Source organism: Rhea pennata, chromosome 3 (genome assembly GCF_028389875.1).
Source record: "Rhea pennata isolate bPtePen1 chromosome 3, bPtePen1.pri, whole genome shotgun sequence".
NCBI lineage: Eukaryota > Metazoa > Chordata > Aves > Rheiformes > Rheidae > Rhea > Rhea pennata.
This window is the reverse complement of record NC_084665.1, coordinates 82,997,484-83,020,890: the sequence shown is the minus strand read 5'-3', so window position 1 is coordinate 83,020,890 and position 23,407 is coordinate 82,997,484. Positions and strand designations below refer to the sequence as shown.

Genomic DNA, 23,407 nt, shown 5'->3' with positions numbered 1-23,407 from the left:
TGAAGCCTTTCTGCTTCCTTCTATTAGATAGTTGTTGAGAGAGTTTTTTTCTTTTCTTTTTCTTTTGTTAATAAAAAAATTCTCATGGTATATTTCTAATTTCATCCAAAGCTGAGTGAAAACTCCCATGCATTTGAGTGGAAAAAGTGCACTCTGAGAGTTTTTGAAAATACTAGGTAATATTTGAGGCACAGTTACTTTTGCAGATCTTGACTTTCCTAGATGTTTGCTATTTTGATGCTCTTCAGGTCTTTCTGTTTTTTTTTTTTTCCTTCTTTCTAGCCCTCTGATCTCCCCTTATGTATTCAGTTTTGCACACTCTTTTCAAGTACTTCTCAGTTCTGTAATTCCTGTGGGCTATGAGGTAATGCTTCAGCTCTAATATGTCGCATTACAGCTTTGTGAACCATCACACTTAGGATTTTTCATAAATGCTTTTCTTTGTCACTTTGTTTTTGATTCGTTAAATTAAGTATTTTTGCTAATAACACTTGGATTTATTCCCCTCTCTGTCCCCCCTGTACTTGTACACATGCACACACAATTATTTTTTTGTTGTTTGTTTTCTCTTGAGTCTGTTTTGTCGACTTCTTGTCATTGCTGCACTTTCTGTAGCAGTTGCAACACTTTCAAGTTCAGGTACTGTGTTAATGTAATTAATGCTCTTTTATCTTCACTCTCAAGTAATTATCAGAGTTGATCCTAGTGCTGATTCTCAGGACAAGTAATATATTTGCCTTTTACTGCCCTTTGCTAATGGCCTTTTTGCCTGTGAGAGGCTCATGAATTAATTTTTAAACTTGTATTTGTGAAATGCTTTGTCAAATGCACCTTTTTAGTAGCACACATGTGGTGTGCATTAACTCATTCCAATAAAAAATTGTGGTAGTAACAATTGACCAAAAAACCTCCACCTCTGTAGATTAATATTGCAAGAAAGCAATGCTTATTGAACAGAATGCAATGTTTCCTCATTACCGGGGATGTGACTGCAGAGGACAGTACAGGAATCACAGGAGAAAGCAGGGAGAAAGGTTGTGGCAAGTGTGTGTATATCAGTGTGTGGCCACCAACCCACCCTGAAAGAAGGTAAACAACCATTTAAGCCCACAACCATTATTGAATGAAGGTAAAAGTGATGGTCATAGCATATTGTCACATCTCTGTTTTCCACAGAATCCCCCCCTCATCCCCATCTCTGTTATAATTAAAATTGTACATTTAGCTGAGCAACAATTGATTTGACCTGTGGGTACACAGACTATTTCTTTCAATCTGTTTGCAGGAAAGTATAAGTAGTAAACTCAAAAAAATTGATCAAAATTTTGACAAATTCTGGCACTATTGTCTTTTAGTTGCTTCTAAATTTCTATACCATATCTGATAATCATTTAATGTTTTGGAACTACAAAATAATTGATCAGCAGTAGCCAAGAAAACAGTTCACCTCCAAAAAGATTGAGCATACCTTTTCCAGTTTTCAGGGAACAAATGAACATTTTTTTTTTTTTTTTAAAAAAAAGGATATGCTGACAAAGACACTGATGGATGTTGCCAATTTACTGAGTGGAAGGAATGTCAATATATTGGGAACAGAGAATTCAATAAGACATGAAAGGAAATGGAAAACCAGAGAACTAATAAGCCGGAAATGAGGAAAGTAGATCATAAATGACGCTTTTTGCCAGTTGCATGTATCCCTCTTTTTTTTTTTTGATTTTTATCAGTATTCAGATTATCAAGCATCTTAATTTCTCAATTCACTGTATTAGGGCAGTACATTTTCTCAATAATATTGCAAAACATAATTTAAATAGTAAAGATTATTAAAAAAACACAACTAAGGATACAGGGAAGGTACATCAATATTTTCATCTGTAAATCTATAGAATACAGCAGTTCTAGGTATTATTCACTGGTACAGATACCGAAAAATGTATCTATAATATGAAATTATTGCCTTGAAGCAGGGGATTGCAATTAACCCCTCAAAGCTAAATTTAATGGCAAATACATGGATTGCCAAGCAGAGCCATTCAAAGATCCTTCACAGTAGTCACCAGTGTGATGGAGCAAAGAATTATGGCTAAACAAGCATGTTCAGGTTTGACATATCTAATCCTCTGAGTCCTTGGCTTCAGAGTTTCAAAACCTGGAAAAAAGATGCATTTTCTAGTTTTCATTGGAAGCACAGAACACTGGAAAAGAACCTAGTTTAATCTAAGAACGTAAAAGTTCCAAGTTTTAGAATAATTCAAAAATCATGTTTTTAAAAAGCAGAAACTTCTGAAATGAAATTTTAGAGTTTGAAGCAATCTTTTAAAAATAATTATTTTTCAAAATCAAAAATCCAGCAAAATTTGCATAAACTAGAAAATGTTGTGCTGATATCAAATTCATAGATTGCTAAGATAAAATGAATATGTATTAAAATATCACCTGAAGTCTGAAACACTGCTTGTAATTTCTGTGTATGTAATTGAAAACAGCTGAAAGTGCTCCAGACACTTTAACTCCAGCACAAGATTTACCTGCAATAGCATCAGTAAGGTGAATCTGTCCTGCAGCCAGTCCTTTCCAACTGGGGTTCCTTGCCGTATTGATACGGGATCCCTATGTCTAGTGTTAAATTATTGCACTTTCTTAATCTTCTGGTTTAAAATAATAGATCTGCAGGCAGATCTGTGTAAAGCAGCAATGCATATATATTTACCATGTCTAATGAAAAATGTTACCATGGAGCTGAATGAAGACAGGCTCTGACTTAAACCCTTGCAAATTTTGTCAATGGCTTTTTAATCTAAGGTGTAAAAAATCAAATGTAGAAAGCCTTAAAATTATCCATTATCAACACGAAATCTGAACTTTCAGAGATCTGAATTATGATGTGGAAAAGCACCAAGAAAACCCCCCAAAAAACAAAACAAAACAAATAAAAAACAAAACAAAACAGGATTTGGAGAAATCTAGGTCAAAGATTAAAATCTTCCTGGAAATGGATCAAAAATGTATTGGTCTCAGGATACTATTTTATTAACGAGCAAACAAGTATGGTCACCAGCCCCTGCCCTGCTGCTCCTACTTAAGCTGATTTACTTAGGTTGGTTTACATGAAGGAAGCAATTTGAAGTCACTGAAGGCTTTTGAGATGGTTGCCTCTTTTTTTTTTTTTTTTTTTTTAAACTTCTTCTGTTTTCTTACACTAGCAAAATGAAAGATGAGTGTTGAGGTTAGGCTTTAACTGAAGGAAAAATACTTTCAAAATAGTCTAAAATGCCACAGAATCTTCTCAGAAGTACCTCAGTACATAGATTTCAGTGAAGGAAAAACTGCAAATAAATGAATATCTAAGGTACAAGATATGTTTTTAAAATAGCTTAAATATACAATAAACTAAGAAATATTTTTAAAAATACAGAAAATGTAAAAGTTTAATTCTCCTATCCATATTGCCACATTCCATAGAGCAGAATAAATGAGTCTTGCTTTCTTTTCCAGGAAACTTGTTGCCAGACTTAATACACAAAATGTCACACTTCATTGTTTCCATGGCATGAGCAGCATTTCAACTAACTTGTCACTGTTCTTTCTGAACAGGCCTTTGCTCAGGTTTGACTCATTCCAAATATGAATTTCATTATGAAGACACTAATGGTAAAGGTTTATATAAGCCAATATGAATTTCTAGAAAACCTGTCTTTCTCAAAAATGGTCAATAATAATTATAGGCTCTAATTTGAGACAGTGCTATTTAAATCTTTTTAAAAATGATATCATTAACTATATATCCATGACAACTTAATCCTGATACCTTTGTAGTAGAGGTATGTCACCTATGACAGTTCTAAAGAAAACCCTGCCACTAACTGGGTATGCAAAGGTGTAATTTGTGGGCATGTTTTACAGCATACTACTTAGGGGAAAATCACCACATAAAGTCTTTCATTTTTGATTGGTAGGGGAAAACAGTCATGAGGAAGGACCTTCACAGCATAGAGCAGATATATTGTCTGTTAAAATTTAACTGTATTTTAAAACATAAAATAATTAAATTCCAGTAAGGAATAAAAGGTATTCTGTCATATTGGAACAAATGCTTATGTCTTTGTTAAAAAGCAACTCAGTACCAAAGGGTAACTGTTAAATAAGAAATACACATACTGGAGGGTAAATATGAAATGAATTATGAATAGACAAATGTATTATGTCACAAAATTTGTATTCTAAGACATTCACATTCCATTAATTGTGCATGTGCATACGTGTCGCATACTCACATGCAGGCACGTACGCTCCCAGTAGCATCTGTGAAAGGCCTGAAGGATGAAGTTAATTCATGAAGTCTAGACCCCTCTATGAGCAGGGAGGAAAAGGATCCTTGGCAAGAGCTCTTCAGCCTACCTATCCTTGAATCAGTCTGCATATGCTCATCTTTTTGAGTACAGTGGGAACTGGCATACAGCCTTCTACAGTCTTCCAGTAGAATTAATTTTGAATACATAATAGAAATGTATTCTGTACCATCAGTGTGATTTTTGTTTTTTGGTGCGCAAATTCTGTTTTTTCAGGTTCTTTCAATGTTTCTCCAGCAGACTAGAAAATTACTTTAATGAATTTAATTTTATTTATATTAGTAGATATACACTGCTTTAAGGAAACTGAAATTCTAGTTTAGCAAGTAAATTCTGTTAAGCCGAATAACAAAGTAAACACTTCTATGTAGCTTGAATTTTTGTTATTTCTTTTGTTATTTCTTTGAGCAGTCACCATTAAGCATTAGTATTTTGCTTCCTTCTTGTGAAAGGTGGCAAATTCAGACAAAATTTACTTTTTTTTTTTTTTTTTTTTTGAAATGAATGCAAGTTTAGGCACCCAAACTGAGTAGTAGCTCTTTGTATACATTTATATTTTGTGCATCATCTTCTAAATGGCTGCTGAAATAACATTTTAATTGTTCTGCTGGGAAAAGCTAATGACGTTCCCCTGCAGGAAATCACTACGGATGCAAGCTAACCGTATTTTTAAATTTTCTTAAGAAATGATTTTCTCCCTCTTCCCCACTAAAGCTAGCTGAAATCTTTCCAAAAGCAATTAGTAAAGCATTTATGATTAACCATCTTAGACTGCGCAATGTATTTGAAACATTTAATTCTTTTCAATTTGACTCATTTTAACCTCATTCCCCCCCCACACCATTCATATATGAACCTCTGGTTATGTAGTAGAAATTACAATATATACATATTCTACGTAATATATAGAAATTTATATTTCATGATCTAGAAGTGTTGGATTATTATGACCAATGTGGAACAGTGCGGAAAAACAATCAGTTTTAGGTGCTAATCTTCTCACTTTAGACAGTACTTTTAGAATACAATTCATCTCATCCTAAGGAAGGCTATAAAGGCTGTTTGCAATAACCAGCTCAGAAGGGGCATCTACCTTTAGACAACTAAGCTGGAATAAATCCAACTTGGTGAGTGGGATTCAGGTGCCATAAAGTAGATGCTACAAGGCATCTTACCTCCAGCTGCAGCTCACATCTTCAGCAAGTCCCTTACTACATCTACCAGCCTGTATAGGTTACACCTTGAGTTACCCTAGGCAGTCTTAAAAAGAGGTAGATACCTACTTGTAGGCAACTGAAGCTTGTTGAGTGTCTCCCAGAAATTCCTCTTTTGCAATTTAGCATCAAAGCAGCAACTGAGATTCCAGATAATCTTGAAGCGTTAGACTGACAAACCCCAAATAACATGGAGAAAATGATCCTTGAAAGCGGTTTAATGTAACTAACTCTCTCATAGAGAGAAACAGTTCTCATAGAGGAAACAATGGGGCTTAATTCCTGGCACATCAGGATCTTTAAAGTCTATAAAAAGCTAAATGAACATTTTTAACTTAAAAATGTTCATAATTAGTATCTATATTAAATTTAAGCTACTCTTGGCCACATAAAGTATGGATGTAGCAAGGTTATTTTCTGAGGTCAGCACAATTGCTGAATGATGATACTGTCAGATTACCAACTGTTTCTGCAGGATTTATGTATTCAGAAAGTCAGAGGTCTTAAATACTACCCAAAAATAAAACCATAAAATTGATTTAAGAATGAGGCTTTGATCACTCTCTGTGCTTAAATTGAGATCTAATAATATAACTTAATGTAAGCTATTGCTTTAATATAAAAATGATTTATATTTTTCCATAATTAAAAATGGTACTTAATGCTACAAAACAGCAAAATTAGTATTAATATAAAGGTTTAAATTAAAGGAAAAAATGGAGGTCTTTGTGAAAAAATGAAGAATAACCTTACTCTTTAATATAAAAATATGATATGGTTTTAGAAAATAGTAAAAATGTGGCTGTTTTGACATCACCAAAGTCTTAAATTTAATTGTCTCTGACCTTTCTATTGTTTGATGAATTTTAATAACATATTTCAACTTATATGTCACTAAAAGAAAATTTATTGGGAGTTTTATCTGTCAACTGCTCTTGAGAAATCTTAAGTTTTTTAGATAAGCTACTTGTGATAAGCATATACTTATGACAGTGATAAGCACTGCCATAAACATGAAATTGAGAGAATTCAGATAGCAGTTTCAAAGATGTTCTTTCTCAGCATACAAACTACATATTGTGTAAACCTGTATCACAGAAGCTTATCTAGTGCAGATCACATCTTCACATCATCAGAAAGCAGCAAAATTTCCTGGCTGCAGAAGATGAAACTGTAGGTCCACCATGTTGCCACCTTAATTGCAAGGCACCTTCATGTTTTTTTTTTTTTTTTTTTTTTCCTTCATCGGTCTTACCCTGTTCCATTTTTATGGTTTAGGCTACAATAGTAGGCTGATATCTTTATCTACTACCTACTATACTGAAACCTTTCTCTTGTTTAGTTTCCCTAAGTCATACTTCAGCATAAAGTGAAAGTTAGAATACTTTTTAGCTAGCATCAGTTAAGGTCCCCTAATTCTTCTATTTGAAGAAATGGTGAACAAGAAAACCCTACCCATCATCTGCATTATACGAATGGTTTTGCAGGCCTCTCTCTTATTCTAACATATCTCTTTTCAGGCTCAGTCTCTCCTCATGGAACTCATGACATACCCTGTTGCCCTTCTCTTTACCTTTTCTAGATCTATTATGACTCTTTTGAAATGAAGATAGTTTGGTTCTAAAAGTAAACAAATTTACTTGTTTGATTCTAAAGCACAAAGTTTGGTTCTAAAGCTAAAGTTCTAAAGTTAATATATATATCATAAATAGGATTTATATAAAGTAGGATGCATAGTTATATACTTTCCTGCCAAAACCAAAATCCCATTTCCATTTTTCGAAACAGGCTTCTAATTCAGTAATTAGAACTTAATTATCAAATTAGTGAACAACTTTTTGGAGTACAGTTACTATATTAGCTATATCTTCTTAGATTCTTAATAAAACAAAATATATTTTTTAACTTGATCAGTCTAAACCTAAACTTTGGCTAGAGCTGGTGTGAAATTTTGGGATATAGATGGGAACAGAGTGAAAGGATATTCTGTGCAAGTATAATTTCTGCATCCACTTTGCATTCCAGTCATCAAGATTATAAACACTATCTCTCTTATGGAGGAGGTAATTGGATAATTATTAAAAAAGAAATGAAAATCAAATATACTGTAAATGAGAAAGGAGTACAAAATATTCCTCATTTCTGTTCTTCAGATCAAATGTTTCTACCTTGTGCCTCCGCACAACAACTCACCCTCCTCTCCCTCTCCAAATAATATTTCTACAGGCTGTGAATTAAACGCAAATGGTTTTGTCACTGGAGAAGCTGATCAGTATCTCTGATATGTATTATGCTCAAACAGACCCTCTTGTGTCTTGTTTTTTGCTTATTTACTTCAAGTTCCCACTGGAATCTGTTCTCCACATTAATCTGTCATAAATTATCAGTTTCTGAACCACTCAACTTTCATACAAATTAATGTGCTTTTTGTTAATATTTATCATACCAATTAGATGGCTTTAGAAATATTATAAATCTATGGTAAAAATTTGTGCATCTTTTGTGTAATATTTAGAAGGAAAAATAGCAAGCAACATCTTCCAAGAAGCTCTACATTGTATAATTATCTTCCTTATTATTTATGGAGTTGATATGGTACATTTCATTCATTTCTTTTGGAGAGCAATGACTTAATTTCTTCAGCTGACATGTCATGTTAGCATGTCACAACCAGCTGCTAAACTCATCTTAGGTTACGTTACAAAAATGTAGTCTGTTTTACTATTAGTGTAACTTATGAAGCAGGTGAACTCAGTGACTCTGAATAAATATATTTTTAAAACTTTAAATGTAAACTTGCTAAGTCTAGTGGCAAACACACCTAGTATCTCTGCTTTTGAAGATGGGAAGTCTTTTAGATTTTGTTTAGCTTCATCTTTACCCACAGCAGTGACAGAGAATCTTGCTATAGATCTGTCTTTTTCTCCTTGGAAATTTTATCTGCAGTGCTTAATACTTGTGTGCTCATGCTTATTTCTGAACTGACATACATCCGTTTTTTATCTCCCTAAACGAAGACCCCCCAAAAGGGAATCACTAAGAGACTACAAGGCTATGTAATCCAAGCAGCTGAGGCATTATAAACAGCAGTGGCATGGATTTTCCTAGTGTCCAATTATGCCCCTTAGTCTTCAGGAAATAACTCGTATATATTTGGACAATAATCCTGTAGCAAAGTGTACTAAATTTTTATTAGGGTAATGATACTTGTGGAAAAAGTGATTTTGGTGAGATTGTTCCTAAAAAAGAAAACATAATGACTTAATTTATTCCTAAAGGAAGTGAGAAATTGTGGATAAAATTTGCTTCAAGTTAGATTCCTTCATCACCTGTGTACAGCTTATGACATCTGAAATGCAGATCCAGACACAAACCAGCCTTTGAGAAAATGGATGAATAGCAGTCACTGTGAGCCAGTACAATACTGTTATTTTTTTATCTATGGTCTACATGGGGAGATTAGGGAACTCGGTTTCTGTCAATATTCTGGTATATTTTATGACTCTTCCTAGACTAAAATGAAATGGTCTATGATATGTGCATCTTATGGCCTGTTAACAAGAAAGTTTGGAGAACTACTCTATATCTACTTTGTAAATAAACAGATGTAAATCTCCTACATTAGACTGTGAAAGTAGTACTATAAAACCTAAGCATTTGAGTTTGCGTAGTATTTTGAAGTCATTTTGGAGGAAAGATATTTTCCTCGGGGATCTTGAAAAGTGCGCTTTTTTATTTCCTTGTATTCTTTTTTCCTCCTGGAGTTGGCTGCCTCCTCTTTAGAAAGGTGAGGGAAGCGGAGGTGTGTTGTAAGACAGTTTCAAACATTTTGATAGCTGAAATGATGGAAAACACCTTTCAGCAAAATCTCATGAAGCTGCTTTTGTAGTCACCTTCCATTTACTGTTTAGCTTCCTTCTCTTAGTAGTAGTGATCAGAGAGACTAATATTAAGTGACTACAATAATTGCATTGAAATTACCAAGTGCATCAAGTAATAAATTGCTTAGTGTGTCAGAGAAAGTTGTATGTACTCTTAATATGGGGAAAAAAGCTTATGGTAGTATTTTGCACGTTTCTCTTATTTCACTGATGTCTTTATTTTGCCTGTTACCTGCAGGCAGCATGAGCTTTGTCAGCTGGACTGAGAGACAGAAAGAGAGAGAGAGAGAGAGAGAGAGAGAGAGAAAGTCGCTTTCTCTTCTGATGTATAATTTAACATTAAATGAGCAGGATAAATATAGCATCAGTTTTATGTTTAGCTCTCACACTGTACATTCAGTAAATATATAGGTTTATTTGTCTGAAGTCTGTGGCTGATTCAAATCTTTAAGAGTAATATGTCTTGAAAAGTTGCTCATTTTGTACAACTATCTTAAAATATATCTCAAAAGATAATTTAGATGTTAAATGTAATATTTTTATGTACTTTATATTGCAAAAATTGCAGGGTTCTGTGCTAATGCCTTCATACACCGATTCCACTAACACCTTTAACATGAGTTATATCTCATTTCAAGCCTATCAAAACGTTACTGATTTTCCAATAATTATGCCTCTATTGCAATGTTGTGAAGTGTTTGTTACATCTAGTTTACATGAGATATTTATGATTCAGATAAATTTCTACTTGTCCAAGGCCATGTAGAAAATCGATGGCAATGGAAATAAACCACAGAAATTCCAGCTCCTACCTCCCTCCTCCAAACCCTATGCACATTCTCTGTGGCTACGGGGATACTGCTGAAGGATACTGTAATTTCTCAGAGTGGCTTTTCCACATAAAAAGGAGATCAAAATCAAATAAGTAGTTTTGTATATAAGGTGATCCTTTTTCAAGATTTAAAAAAGTTTTGATATTATTTCTAAATGCAGTAATAAAAATATGATATTGTCCAGATTCACAAGGTGCATTCCAATATATGTGTATATATATAAATTTTCCTCTTTACAACCTTTTCCATAAACCAGTATAATTTATATATATATATATATAATATACATATATTACATAAAAATGTATATAATATATAGTGTGTCTATATAAAATATTATCTATATTATATATATTTTATATATATATATATATAAATTATACTGGTTTATGGAAAAGGTTGTAAAGAGGAAAATTTTTCATTTGCTTTTAATGTCTTATCGATAAAATTGATTAGTTATTTTTAATTCTGTTCCAGAGCAAATTAAATGGCTATGATGTAACTTTATTCTGTATTTATGGGAAGCACATATCAACACTGGTAACATTTTATGAAGGTCTTTCAATCACCTCTTTCAGCTTTCCAGTTCCAAATCAGATCTAAACCAGAATGATCAGTACAGCTGGTTGATTAGGGCATACTGTTGATTAGGGCTAAAATACCTGCGGGAGGCAACTCAGTCATTATAGCCTAGCACCTGCCAAGGCCAGTGCTTCTGACTGCAGCGGTATTTTGGGGCTGTTGGAGGAGCCTCTCTAGTTACTTCGTCTGCGCCTGCAGTTGGAGAACCACAGTCCTGGCACACTTCTGTAAAGACAAAACGCTTCTTCTCTGGGAATGTTGATGTTGAACTGCCAATAATATACTTTTGTCATTTTATCCTTTTATGAGTAGGACCAAATGCATATTTTTTGGCTCTGACTACTGAATGGTCAGTTACAAACTTTGGACGCAGCAGACACATTTTAATGGTAAAATGCCTGATAGACTTGCTTGGTTCTCTCTGAAAAAACTTTTTAGAAAAAAAAGTTTGTTATTGTAGATACCTTGTTCAGATACTCTTTCCTCCCTTCTGCTGTAATTCCAGGCTAATTAAACAAAGTTTTTTTTTTTTTTTTTTTTTTTTTTTTTTTTTTTTTTTTAAGAGTTAATGTTTTCTGAATGAGAAATAATCAGAGTAACAGATTCTACTTGTCACATCATGATTAGATGCTGGGACAAAATGGTTATCTTACATTCAATGTACTTATCTGATGTCAGGAAGGAGAAATAAAACAATTTCAAATCTATTTAACTTCATATAAATTTATTAGTATCAGTTAAACATATCTGTATGTTTTTAAAGTAAAATTATAAGAAGAAATATTACAAGTTAGAGAAAAATTGTTTTTAGAAGTAAAATACTTTCCAGGCTCTCAATCACCTTTTTGATATTCTATGTACTTAAGGTAGAGGTTTGCATTAATGTATTTTAAAAATTACTCTATCATAAAAAATCAGTGTTCATGCCACAATGACTGATGTTGAATAAGTGTTTTTAAAGACCTTTACCTTCACAGCTGTAGGTAAATTAGGGAGAGTCTACATAACAATAATGTGGTTATAAAGATAAAAATTAAGCTTTTAAAAATGATTAGTCTGTGTATATGTTGAGATCTTTATCTAATTGTTTAGATATCAGAAAAAAAATCTTCCTACAGGAAAATCATTGTTAAAACTGAAATTATGATTAATGTTGTTGTTTCCGTAACTTCATTAATGTCAACAATACTGTATTAAAGTGAATTAGTGTTTAATTTTTTTCCTCTCCTGATATCATATTTGAAAATTATAGTCTGGTAAATTCTTGATACTGTCAAACCATGGAAGTTTTACTGCTACAACTATATATAGTTAATATAGTTGCAATTACATTGGAAAAGAATTTATTTTAGACTCAGTAATTCAAAGTAGTCTGTAAGCTTCATTTCAATTGATTTGTCAGAGTAAGACCTGAGGTAATGTGGCCTTCTGTTATATACTGGAAAGGCTATTTTTGAAGGGCATAGATCGTAAAATATCCTGTAGCTATCATAATTAAACAGTGTTCCTTTCCACTGAAACAAACTTGAGACTGCACTAGAAATAAAGGAGAAATTCTTTGATTTAATATCACCCATGCTTGTTAGTAGTGGCTTGTTAGTGGTTGTACTCAGATGCTTCTGAAGCTTGCTTGAATGTTGATTATTTCAAGTTTGTAACAGTCGCTCTCAAGCTTTATGAGACTCATCTGTTTCAAAGATCTCCATCTGTAAGAGGAGAAAAGATTTATGAATAACATGTTCTGGCCCTTGTATTCATCTAGAGATTTTGTGTTGTTAAGTACTTCTGTACTTTCTACCTTCTTTTTTCTTTTTCTCCAGATATTTACATGGAGATAACCATGCAAAGGATACACAGTGTCCAAAAAGTGGAATATTTAAGGGAAAACCCCCAAACCCAAAGAATAATGCTCCTTTTGTGGAATGGAAATGGAAAGCTGAATAATTCTTAATAGCATTTAATATTTAATATTATTTGTCAACCTCGGCAGCTTATGAAAGCTGGACAGATTTTTTTTAATGGTTGTTTTGCAAAATTTTTCCAAGATGTACGAGTCTTTTTTTCTAGTTTTCTGTTTGAAAAAACTGATTTGAAAAATGGATAAAACTGACTTAGCTTGTTGACTAAAATGTCAATTTTTGCTCAACTTTTTTGGTAGAAAAGGCTCAGGTTTTTCTTGTGGATATTTGCAGAACAAAACTTCTTGGAGTTCTTTCTTGCATAACTTTTTAAAGTATTTCAGATTTTTATCTTGATTGAAAAATAATAAGGATATTTTGTCCACATTAGTATGAGTAGCCTCTACATAAATTGTCCATTCTGATGAATTATTACGATAAATTTTTTCCACTGGTTACACTCCCAAAGAAGCTATTACTGTATCATACTATTGCACTATGAACTTCCCTACTGGTTATGCCTGCAAAAGAATACTGTTAAAGACTGTTTTACAATTGCTCTTGCACATTTGGCTTGACTGGCCTATCTTAAGCACACTTCCTCACTGTAATTCTTAAGGTCTTAATCACTACTAGAGTCTAGTAAACTTTTCCAAAATGATTTTCATGACTGTAAAAACTTGAAAAAGTGTACAGATATACAGTATTCACCTCCAGTATGCAGTTAATAAAACTTCACATGCTAATGATCAAACTGCAGCTCCATAATGCCATATTCCCTACCTATCTTGTTACATGGCAACAATACATTGCCATATTATTAACAGTGCAAATGAAGAAGAAGAAACTATATATGAGACCAATAAAGCATTAAATAGGCTTTTCCCTGCCCCTTTAAAGTATTCTGTCTGTTTTGAAGTAGCAGTGAACATTCAGCCATCTTCTCTAAGATGTGCTGTTTGCATATGAGAAGTGCTGCTGCTGCCTATTTCAGGTCCATATGCTGAGTTAAAAATAAGGTGAGCCTGAACACCTGCATTTTTCAATCTGTTAGACAACGATAGGCATTGGCTTGGTTGCTCGTCCACATGTGAATGGCAAGATTTATGACCCTTCTATCTGCTTATCTGAGAGCATGCAGTGCATGCCTCAGTTTGTTTATTAATAAAACCATCCTAAATGCAAGGTATAATAGTAGTAGAGAATAACAGCCTGCTTGGGAGGGAACAACAAGGCGCAGTATGTTATAACAGCTTCTGAAAACTAATGTTCCTTTATAACTTAGTATATCAGAAAAGCAAAACTGATACTTTTCTGCATTTGCTTTCCACACTGTAGAAAATGCAGTATAATTTGTAGCTTGTCTTCCAATATGAAGTTGGTGGAATTGCTTCTTTTTAAAATTATTTGATGTATTTCTATTATTTACAAATTTAATTGGACTTCAGTAACAAACATTAGAACACATGTGCAAGATCACAACAGTTTAAAGTTATCAAGTAGGTTAGATGTTTCTACTTGTATCTTATGCAAATATGGAGAAAGCATTCTTTAAAATTGCTAATTCCTATCAGTGCCTGAACTCACTTATGTGCCTTTGCTGAGCATCCTGAAAAATGGCTGTTTTCTGACTGAATTCTGATACTGAGAATGTGGACGTGTCTCTGCTGAAGCTTCTGCTCTGCTTACTGTGGGAGTTCAATTCAGCAGCTTAGCAGCTGAGTTAAAAAACAGACGGGCCCTAAGCAGTGGGTTCCTGAGCAACTCTTTCCCTGCTTGTTTGAGGACAGGTGTTCGGCTGGCAAAGGCTAGCAGCTGTTATCCAATATGGAGTAGCCTGGCATTTTCCACTAGTTTGCATTTTAGTAGCACATGGTACGTTTGGAAACCTACTGATTAAAGTCTCTTCTTAGTGTGAAGGTTAAGATGAACTTACATCTGTCAGCATCCAAAGTATTTAACTGTGGGATGTTCCTCCTCCATTGCTTTGGTGGACAGATATTGAAGTAGCATAAAGCTAGAATGAAACGAGCCTAGTGGAAGTTTGTCTTAGCATCCTGCAGATTAGAAGATTGCTAGAGAACCTCAAATTTATGAATTATATTCCTCTAGAGTTACTATTTTTAATTCAGTGTCTATCTAGCATAAAATATGAAAACATTCAGGAGCAGGAGCAAAAAGCTACACCTTGCTCCCTCCTAGCAGAATGTCCTAATCATAGGACACCATAAAAAGGTTCTACTTTTGTTTTCCTTTGGAATGGAAATTTATTCTGAGGCAGGCATATCATATGCTGCCAGCCTTGCAAGGGATACGTTTATTGTGGAGAAGAAAGAATGTGTGAGTGAGGGGGAAAAAAACCCCACTAAATGGAGCACATAGGGAAATTATAGATTCTGTTGCCACTCACAGGAGATAGGGACTTTGGCATCTTCATAAAACTGTCTTATTATGTGATGGACAGTCTCTATCATTAGAAACTATCCTGATAAGAGAGGTCAAAATCCACAGCTACACCTTTGACAGGGAATTCTCCATCTTATAAACTTAGAGATGAACAGAAGGAAAAATATAGGAATAAAGAAGGAAGATTGTGTCAAACTTGAGATAAATAGAAATTAAAGAAGAAAATCTTTCAATATAAAATTGCAGGCAAGAGAAAGAAAGATGGTATTGCTTATTTCTTTTTATGAATGCATTGTCAGTGAAGATATAATCTTCTCTTTTTAATAGTTTTTTTTGTGAGGTATCTGTTTATCTGTATGTATTTGAATAACTTTTTTCCATATGCCTTAGGAAAGCCTATAAAATTTATTTTAGTTCTGATCATATTAAAGGAAACATTTTCATTTTCTTGTCAGTTATTATCTATACTTATCATTTACTCACTAATGTTATGCTTTCTACAGCAATTAAAAAAAAAATCCCCAAATCAAAATTGAATACTCCTATATGTCACAGTTTGATTTATAGTATTTAGAAGTTATAAGCTTTAAAGAGCACAAAGACTTGTCCATCAAACTGAGTTCTCCTGAATAAAGCACTTAATTACTTCCAAAAAGAGGTTGCCTTTCATGTTAATATGTATTCTGATTCAAGTAAACATGCTCAGTTTTTAAATTTTAATGTGTATTATGCCTGTATTTAGCTGTATGTTATTCAATTTCTTTTGTTTTAGCTTCTAAAGTATTTTTAATCTTGGTTACTGATTATATACATCTATGCTCAATCAATTTTGATCATCTCCCTACCTACCTAGATTTTTCTCAGGCATCTCTCTCTCCCATCCACGCCTCATTTTCAGTTTTAAATTACTAATGTTTAAGTAGCTATTTCTCATTTCTCATCTCAGCAGTTAGTGCTTATGTGCTTAAATGAATATTATTTGAGCATCTGTCCTTTGGGCTCTCACCAGGATTTTAAAGGCTCATCTGCAGGAAAACAGTTAACACCTATTCTCCATCCTGTAGGGAGAAACAGGTTGAAAGAGGCAGGAGACTTGCAAAACTCAAAGCCTTTTTGAATTTAATAATATCTGAAAAGGAAAAAGTTGATAACTAAATATCCATCCTTTTTGCTGTAGGAATGGCTTATCTACTCAACTCTTCAAAAAGATTGTTTATGAACTGATTGTAATTTGCCTATTTTCAGCCTGATTCAACTTCCTCTACATTCAGATTCTGAGAGCTTCCTGCAGAGAAAGTGCTGAAGTCTTGGATTAGAAAGTTTTAGATAATACAACGCCAGGTAGCAACATTACTTTACACATGAATAGGCATGAGCTAAGATGAAGTGAATGGAAAAATATTCCTTGCACCTGGTTTGTGATGAATGATCTTGGTATGGTGGCTATTTGTTGTCCTCCACATTAGTGTTAACAGCGTTAGCATGGGGATAGAGACTTACAGATGCTGATTTTGTTTGTTTGTTTGAGACGTTTTACATCACCAAAGTAAGTATGCACCTTTAAATTACTTTTACAATCACTATATCCTTGGCCCTTCCAGATGCAAGAATATATTATGTTACCCTAGAATAAGCACTAATTTAAATTTCATGAGAAATGATATCTGGTTAATAAGATGAGATTTACTGTAGTACAGCACTATTTGACAATGTCTTATTTCCTTCATTTAAGATAAAGACTGTCTCAGAAAAACTCAAGAATCTGTCTGTTGTTTAAGGCATCCTCTTACTTTGGCATTATTCTTTGTTCTGGTGATGCTTGCGCTGTGCAGTAGAGCTTAAAGTAGGCTGAACTTGCTGAGATTTCTGTATTTGCTGGAAATGGGGCTAGCACGTACATGAGGTTCACTGCAACTGAGTCAAATTTTGTTGCCCTCTACTCAACATATTTATAAGCTCACACATTCAGGCTAAAACGTCCATGCATCTTCATTTCTTGAGCTTGTTTGGAGAATCCCTTTACCATTCTCCTTCATGTGTTGCACTTCCAATGAACTCTCTAGTTCATTATGGCTTCATAAAAAGCCTAAGGTATTCTTACCTAGAGCAGAAAAGACGACTCCAGAAATGGTCCACCACACTCACAGATCATGATTGATCTAGAAGTGGTAAACACAGTCCTTCCAAATTTAAGTATGTAAAATAATTATGTATTCTTTAGCCTTCTCCTATTTTGCTGATAAATACTGTTTATTTTATATCATTTTCTATTCGTGTCAGTAAAATGTTATATGGAAAACATTACAGGTTTTCTACAGGTTTGTTTAACATATGCTGTTGTTTTGTTAGGATTTGACCCAAACCTCACCTAAATCATGAGATATTTTAGACTAGTTACATTGTATTGGGTCTATTAAGTTAAAAATTTCAGGCTGATCTTGAACTGATAATTAGAAATGCTCTTGTATGCCATTTTGGCTTACTGTTCTTTTTTTCTTTCCTTCCTTTTTTTCTTTTTCTTTTTTGTTTTGTCTTTCTCTCTTTCTCTCTCTCTCATTACCAGGAGGTATTTTTGAGTGTGTGGAATCTGGTCCAATGGGAGCAGAAGAATTAGCCTTCAGATTTGCTGTGAACACAATCAACAGAAACAGAACTCTCCTGCCAAACACCACATTAACATATGACACCCAAAAGATAAATCTCTATGACAGTTTTGAAGCATCCAAAAAAGGTAACCTCCTGCAAATTTAAATTTCGTACCAGTGGCTAAGACTTGCTTAGTTTACCTACCTGAAAAAAACATCTCTCCAAAAAGCCATACAAAACAATTCTGTACAAGGTCCTGGCTTCACATATCTGACATCAAAGGGGTGTTTTAAAGACTGCCCTTTGAAGAGTCTAATGGTAACTGTATGAAAACTACATTATGTCAGCTTTGCTTCTACTGCCCCTGTTCAAAAATTCTTTCTTTGTTTAAACATTTAAAATCTGAAATCATTTTTTAATGAGCTTTGCGATTAGGGTGTCTCAGAGACTGGGTTCTTTGGAGTCAGAAAACACTGTCTCCAAACTCTGCCCAGAAAAATGCTAGGTGCCTCCAACTTCTACAGAATTTGGAAGAAGCTGTGAGTTCGTCCCCTGGCCCTGAGCATTTCAGGGTGTGGCCATGACTACATGTCATCAGAGACCTATTCAGACTGGATCATCTCAGTATTGTTACTGATGTAGCAGAACATGTCATCATATAGGTACCAGCGTAAGTGGTAATGTGTTTTACTTTAGTGTGTTGCCTAAGCTGCAATCCCTGCCACGTCTCAGTGACTGTCTTATCCATATAGAAGCTATCCATGGGTTAGGCTTTTCCTGAACAGCACGTACTTCACAACAGGAGCCAAAGTGAATGTTTTAGAGATAAGGATATGATTTAATTCTGTTGACACTGTCAAAAAAACTTAATCTGGAACTAAAACTGCGTTCCTAGTATGGAAGTTGTTCCTACCTGCTGCTTCCAACATGTTTAGAGGCAGACCTACAAACCCCTCCTTGATTAAGGCCGCTCGAGATCTGGATGTGAATTTTTCATGGCTGAAATCTCCTTCCTCAATAGTCACTTCAATTTTAAGTTGTCAATCACTTTAAGCATGTCTCCAGGAATACCTTTAGCATATGCTTAAGTCTCATATAACTAATCAGGTGTAGGTTTCCAAGGGGAGCAAGTAGTACTAGTTTTGTCCATCTTATGTCAACAAGGCATAAAAATAAGCTTAAAACTTAAGACCGTGCTTAGGAATATTTCTACCAGGTGAATGTCTAGGTCTTAGTTCAGAAATTTTCTCCTGAATTTAAATGATTTGTTTCAAGAAAAAAAAGTTAAATTATTTTGATTTTTTCTCTGAATTTTAAAATCTTTGATTCTTACAAGAATTGAGGTTTTCAGATTGCCTTACATTCTGATCTACAACATTGTGACACCATATGCAAGCTGTACTCCAGTGCTGCAGTATCCTAGAAAGTACACAATGCTGTAGCATAGAAAAATTTAATACATATTTTATAGGAGAAAATACAAAGCCTGGTTTCAGAACTCAGTAGGACTGAAGTTTGCATAGTATTACATTCTCTTCAGACATATTTTTTATAAATTTCAGAGCCAATTATGTATGAATTTTATCTTTAATAATAAAATAAGAGGGGTGAAAAATGAGAGGTCAGCCAGTATTTCTTATAGGAGGTTTCTAGTTTAAATGGTGTTGAGTGATCTGGTCCTAACATGCTAATCCCAGGCATTCAAGACTGAAAGCATTACACAACATGAGATTTTTGGTGCTGTAGTGGGCTAAGTTGAATAAAAATATTGGATGTGAAATTATAAATGCTGGCTAAGAAAAAGCTGTTGAATCAGGATGAATGTGCATAAAATACATTTTAAAAGTGGTATATCATACTGATTAAAACTTCAGCTTAGGAGTAATGAGCAACTTTTTTTTTTCTGTAACTCTGCATGTTGAAACAAATCTTGTGAAGCTGCTTTACCTGCTTATTTGCTAAAGAAATCATTTGAATGTAACGATGTTGATGTTAGACATGAAAATGATATATATATTTGTATAGAAATATACAAAATGTACATTTTTATTATTGTAAGATGCTTTATGAAAAATATTATGGCCTAGACTTTATGCCTAATAAGATGGTTTCTTTGTAGAGAGTGCGAGGAAGAAGAGAGAGGCAAATATCCCTTCTAATACAGTATTTCTGAATTATTATTCTGCTGTTTTAGATGATGGAGTAAAGCAGGTTCTGAGAGACCACTGTTTCCTTTCCATCTCAAGCAACAAGGAATGGACTGATCCTTAAATAGGACCCCTTCTTTCTTCTTTTCTCCATGTCTTCCAAATTCAGCTTCTTCCTACCACCAGCACTTAGTCTCCTGTGAAATTTACTGGCACAGAGGGTAGCAGCCCCTTTTTGCAAGGCACTGCAACTGAATGCTATTTCCCTGCATTCCCAAGCGAGGAAATAAGGAATGAAGAAATTTGTTCTATAACCTTTAAATCTTTAAGCCTTTCTGAGACAACACCATTTCAGGCAGCCCTTACTTCCAGATTGCCTGAAAGTGCAAGCTAGCCCTACTGTTGTTATGTTGCTAATCCTTGATAGAATGGAATAGCAGAAGTCAGAATGACGACATATGAATAACAATAGATTGGATGTATTCATTATTCCTATTTGCACCTTGGGATGAGAATGCACTCTTTACTTGTAACTAATTGGGCTATATCAAAAACTGTAATCTTCCAATGCTAATAGGTTTTTGCTTCATCAGTTCACAATATACCCAACTATATTTGTGCTTTAGTTAGGAATCAAAGGCTAAAGGTTAACATAAAATGGTTCATTTTATTATGATGGCTCCAAAGCAGGGTTTTAACAATGAGATTTAAGCATTTGACTCATTTTGTTGTTCATGATTACGTCCATCAGTGAGCAGGCAGGCACTGCATCAGAAATAGTCTGTTTAGATCTCTTAGTAACACATACTCTTGAAGTTGAATGTGGATGAAATATTAATGGGTTTTCAAAGGTACTGTACAAAAGAGCAACCTGAAGGCAAGACAATAATATTCCCAAGTTACTTTTCCAGTGAAGAATAACATAAATGCAAACAAATATCCCTCAATGTATTAGAAAAACTGGTATGCTTCTTATAGAGCAGTGCCATACTACATCACGTGTGAAAGCATTGCATTATTCAAATCTCGGAAGCATAAAAAAAAAAAGCCCATTGAAAAGCCATCTGGTAGCTATTGCTGTTGTTAGTGATCCCATTTACTGACATTTGCATAAAGCTTGTTGATTACTCTTAGGAAGGGCAATATTAGCATATATATATGTTTTTTTAATCAAGCCAGTCGCTTAGGCCCTGATCCGACACTCAGTAAAGCAACAGGGATCCTGCACCCACATAAGAAGTTAATTTAAATCCCTTGGGCTATACAGGGATAAAAGGATGTGCCAGCATAGTTTCCAGAAGGCACTTGAAATGCATAACAACATTTCCATCATGTTAGAAAAGGTTGATATGAACAATAAAACAACTACTTTTGACTCGCTGAGGAAAGTAATATAGCGAGATATGTTTCTAGTGTTTGTTTCCTCAGCTGCGAGGGACATAGATGGTGTTATAACAGTATTAATCAAACTTCATATCAGTACACACATCCAGATTGAATTATGAAGATACTTTCCATAACTTCTCTCTGCCAAATTAGCTGTTATGTTGAAAGATAACCGGTTGTGTTTCAGAACTGCATGCTCATAAAAGCTATCGTAGTGATCTAAACAGAAGCAGACAAGTGCTGAAACTGTGGCCTGTAGTTATCTCTGCTGCCTAATTTTCCTGCCTGGTTTTGGCCTCTGCCAACTAATATTCTCCTGGGTAGTGCCCGAGCATACTTTGGGAGATGATTACACATACAGATTGTTTCTAGTACCCTGTACTGGAAAGAGGAGAGCTAAGCCACTTGAATGCAGCAGTATCATGTAAATGACTTTCAGGGCCAGTTTTATTTATTAGTATAGATGTAGCAAAACAGAGTATTTCCAGTGTTTAACAAAGCACACTGAATTTGTTCACTGGCAGATAGTATAAGGAATAGATTAGGGAAAATCTTGACCTCTACATTCTAGTAGTCAACGTATATGCTCTTCTGATATACAAATCCAAAAGTCCATTTCAATGAAATTTATCATCTGCTTGCTACTTAGCTAGAATTAAATCAACTTAACATGCACAGTTTCTGAGTAATTAAGTTCTCAGTAGAGGTAGTGTTGCTGGATTGAGGAAGAAGTTAATGCTTAAACAACCTAGCTTAGGATACTGTCCCATATGGCCCTTCTCCAAATACAAGACACAGCTGAGCATAAACCTCACATCTTATCAGTGTTTTTTAAAACATATGTAACTACTGGCCTTTGACTTCCACTGACATAGGAGTTCATAGCTGAGCGCTATTTAGATTTTAAGGGTTGCTATTCATCAGCTCACAGTGAAAGCTTAGAAATTTCCGAAGTTGAAATCGTGTAAATGGAAGTGTTAAACTTGAACAGCAAAGGAGCTCTGTCAGCAATGAAGTTGTATTTCTTGGAGTGCCTTTTAATTAACGTGAATTGTGTGTGAAACCTTTTGGCACACTGCCTTCTTTCCTCTCATCATTGACAGACTTCTGTCTCCTCTTCAGCCTGCGATCAGCTATCCCTTGGGGTGGCTGCCATCTTCGGACCATCCCACAGCTCCTCAGCTAATGCAGTGCAGTCCATCTGCAATGCTCTGGGCGTTCCGCATATCCAGACCCGCTGGAAACATCAGGTGTCAGACAACAAGGACTCCTTCTATGTCAGCCTCTACCCAGATTTCTCTTCACTCAGCCGTGCCATCCTTGACCTTGTGCAGTTCTTCAAGTGGAAAACAGTCACTGTTGTTTATGATGACAGCACTGGTAAGGCTAAAGCTTTGGGCTGTGTGCAGATATATTGAGATGTACAAAGAGGTGTGTGGGGGGGTCTAACTACTGTATAGCTTTAAGAAATCTTAACCACAAGAAATTCTATAGGCAAAGTAGTGTTTAACAAGTACTGTGAATTTATTAGCTTACGTATTCCTACACATAGGCTTCACTTGCTGAATTCTGTGTGTTTGAGGTTGCAGTTGTGAATAGATCACAAATCCATCTGTGTTCTCTGCAGTTGCAAACAGCTATGTCTTTCAGTTTTATTTAAAACTTAAATTTTGAAAAAATGGTAACATGAAAGAGGTACTAGTATACCAGCTCAGATAGGATCCCTGCTTCTGCCTTTAGCCAAGTTAGAAGCAAGGTAAGTAGAAGTTGTGTTTGCTGTATTTGTCTGGAATTTCAGTGTCTTCTTATCTCACTCCAAAACCTCTGTTTTGCCCTAACAGTGACATCTTTGAAAGATGATTGAAAAATTAACTTTTATGTGAGGTCTGTCTAGTAGAGGTCAGAACCAAGAGTTGTTAAGAAGAAAATTGGATTCTGTTTGAAGACACAAGGAAGCCAAAAGAGATATTGAACCTTTTTTGAAATGTTACCAACTTCATTCGTGCCTCTTAAACTGTTATTGGCAAGAAGAAAGCACACTGAATCTCAAAGTTCAGCAAACTGGACATTCTGGATACCATCGCCATGTGGCACTACTATCTATCTAAATCTGAAATACAAA

At 34.6% G+C, this 23,407-nt stretch overlaps 1 protein-coding gene across 1 annotated transcript in view; it reads left to right on the top strand.

Moving 5' to 3' along the window:
• GRIK2 (glutamate ionotropic receptor kainate type subunit 2) overlaps positions 1-23,407 on the top strand; it is a 413,047-nt gene that overhangs the window by 113,386 nt on the left and 276,254 nt on the right. The window contains exons 2-3 of the mRNA XM_062570999.1: positions 17,730-17,897; positions 22,408-22,665. Coding sequence (XP_062426983.1) covers positions 17,730-17,897; positions 22,408-22,665 — 426 coding nt within the window. The remainder of the gene's footprint in view (positions 1-17,729; positions 17,898-22,407; positions 22,666-23,407) is intronic.